This window comes from Antrostomus carolinensis, unplaced genomic scaffold (assembly GCF_000700745.2).
Source record: "Antrostomus carolinensis isolate BGI_N321 unplaced genomic scaffold, ASM70074v2 scaffold33375, whole genome shotgun sequence".
In the NCBI taxonomy this organism is placed as follows: Eukaryota; Metazoa; Chordata; class Aves; order Caprimulgiformes; family Caprimulgidae; genus Antrostomus; species Antrostomus carolinensis.
Genome location: NW_010317604.1, coordinates 1 through 2,762, shown reverse-complemented (window position 1 = coordinate 2,762; position 2,762 = coordinate 1). Strand labels below are relative to the sequence as shown.

Genomic DNA, 2,762 nt, shown 5'->3' with positions numbered 1-2,762 from the left:
GGTGCAGCAGCAGGTCGGGGCACCATGGGCCCCCCCAGCGTGCTGCCCACCCTGGCCTGGCTGTTGGTGGGGCTGAGTGTGCCGGTGCCGTGCCAGAGCCAACTGCACGGTGAAAAGGGCATCTCCATCCCTGACCACGGCTTCTGCCAACCCATCTCCATCCCCCTCTGCACCGACATCGCCTACAACCAGACCATCATGCCCAACCTGCTGGGTCACACCAACCAGGAGGACGCGGGGTTGGAGGTCCATCAGTTCTACCCTTTGGTGAAGGTTCAATGTTCCTTGGAGCTCAAGTTCTTCCTCTGCTCCATGTACGCCCCGGTGTGCACGGTGCTGGAGCAGGCCATCCCTCCGTGCCGCTCCATCTGCGAGCGGGCACGCCAGGGTTGTGAAGCTCTGATGAATAAATTTGGTTTCCAATGGCCGGAGCGATTACGTTGTGAGAATTTCCCCCGGCACGGCGCCGAGCAGATCTGCGTGGGGCAGAACCACTCAGAAGATGGTGGTTCACCAGCTTTGCTCACCAGTGCCACGCCGTTAGCAGGTCAGGGGACCCCCGGTGCCCCTCGTTATGCCACCCTTGACCACCCCTTCCACTGCCCGCGGGCGCTGAAGGTGCCCAGCTACCTCAACTACAAGTTCTTGGGTGAGAAGGACTGTGCAGCGCCCTGCGAGCCCACCCGGCCCGACGGCCACATGTTCTTCAACGAGGACGAGATCCGTTTCGCCCGTATCTGGATCCTCATCTGGTCCGTCTTGTGTTGTGCCTCCACTTTCTTCACCGTCACCACCTACCTGGTAGACATGCAACGTTTCCGCTACCCCGAGAGACCCATCATCTTCCTCTCGGGGTGCTACACCATGGTGTCTGTTGCCTACATCGCTGGCTTCGTGCTGGAGGAGAGGGTGGTCTGCAACGAGCGTTTCCAGGAGGATGGCTACCGCACGGTTGTACAAGGCACCAAGAAGGAAGGTTGCACCATCCTCTTCATGATGCTCTACTTCTTCAGCATGGCCAGCTCGATCTGGTGGGTCATCCTCTCCCTCACTTGGTTCTTGGCCGCTGGCATGAAGTGGGGCCACGAGGCTATTGAGGCCAACTCCCAGTACTTCCACCTGGCCGCCTGGGCCGTGCCGGCTGTCAAGACCATCACCATCCTGGCCATGGGGCAGATCGATGGGGACCTGCTGAGCGGTGTCTGCTTTGTGGGTCTCAACAACATCGATCCTCTCCGGGGCTTTGTGTTGGCCCCTCTCTTCGTCTACCTCTTCATCGGTACCTCCTTCCTCCTGGCCGGCTTCGTCTCCCTCTTCCGCATCCGCACCATCATGAAACACGGTGGGACCAAAACGGAGAAGCTGGAGAGGTTGATGGTTCGGATCGGGGTCTTCAGCGTCCTCTACACCGTCCCGGCCACCATCGTCATCGCCTGTTATTTCTACGAGCAGGCTTTCCGCGAGCACTGGGAACGGAGCTGGATCAGCCAGAACTGCAAGAGCTTGGCCATCCCCTGCCCCCTCCACTTCACCCCCCGCATGACCCCCGATTTCACCGTCTACATGATCAAGTATCTCATGACTCTCATCGTGGGCATCACCTCTGGCTTTTGGATATGGTCGGGTAAAACCCTGCACTCCTGGAGGAAGTTCTACACGCGACTCACCAACAGCAAGCAGGGCGAGACCACGGTGTGACCCCCCCGCCCAGCCCAGGGCAGCCCAGGGCTGCCCTTCGCCTTCAAATTCTTATTTTTAATTTTTTTTTTTTTTTTGGAGGGGGGGTTATTGTATATTTTTTATTTTTTAGATTTATTAACGTCTAAGGGGTGTCTTGCTTTCTCTTGGAGTTTTTTTTTTTGTAATTAAACCTGTAAATAGCATTTGTAAATTTAATTATATATTTCTATTTAAAAGATGAAAAAAGAGGGGGGAAAAAACGGAGAAAAGGGGGGAAAATGAGGAGAAAAGGGGGAAAATGAGGAGAAAAGGGGGAGAAATGAGGAGAAAAGGGGGGGAAATGAGGAGAAAAGGGGGAAAATGAGGAGAAAACGGGGGGAGAAAGGAGAAAAGGGAGGGGAAAAAGGAAAAAAGAGAGGGAAAAACTAAAGAGAAAGGGAGGAAAAAACTAAAGAGAAAAGTGAGAAAAAACTAAAGAGAAAAGAGGAAAAAATAAAGAGAAAAGAGGAAAAAATAAGGAGAAAAGGGAGAAAAAAGGAGAAAAGGGAGGAAAAAACTAAAGAGAAAGGGAGGGAAAAAAGAAAAGTGAGAAAAAACTAAAGAGAAAAGAGGAAAAAATAAAGAGAAAAGAGGAAAAAATAAGGAGAAAAGGGAGAAAAAAGGAGAAAAGGGAGGAAAAAACTAAAGAGAAAGGGAGGGAAAAAATAAAGAGAAAAGTGAGAAAAAACTAAAGAGAAAAGAGAGGAAAAAATAAGGAGAAATGGGAGAAAAAATGGGAGAAAAAATGAGAAAAGAGAGAGGAGGAAAAGTAGAGGGGAAAAAGCAAAAAAGAGAGAAAAAGGGAGAAAAGGGAGAGGAAAAAGAGAAAAAGGGGAGAAAAAAGGAGAGGGGAACAGGAGAAAAAAGGGAGAATCGGGAAAAAAAGAACAAGGAGAAAAAAGGAGAAAAAGAGGAGAAAAAGGAGAAAAAAGAGAAAAAAGAAAGGAGAAAAAGGAGGGAAAAAAGGAGAAAAAAGAGGTGAAAAAAGGAGGGGAAAAAATAAAACAAGGAGGGAGAAAAAGGAGGGGAAAAAAGGAGAAAAA

At 50.4% G+C, this 2,762-nt stretch overlaps 1 protein-coding gene across 1 annotated transcript; it reads left to right on the top strand.

The window, feature by feature from the left end:
• Positions 1–24: 24 nt before the first annotated feature.
• Positions 25–1,698, top strand: FZD2 (frizzled class receptor 2). Its single transcript, XM_010168641.1, has one exon. The coding sequence runs from the start codon at positions 25–27 to the stop codon at positions 1,696–1,698; it is 1,674 nt and encodes a 557-aa protein (XP_010166943.1).
• The last annotated feature ends 1,064 nt before the right edge of the window (positions 1,699–2,762 follow it).

Coding starts and splice junctions, on each gene's coding strand:
- FZD2 (XM_010168641.1), top strand. CDS start 25: ATGGGCCCCCCCAGCGTGCTGCCCACCCTGGCCTGGCTGTTGGTGGGG.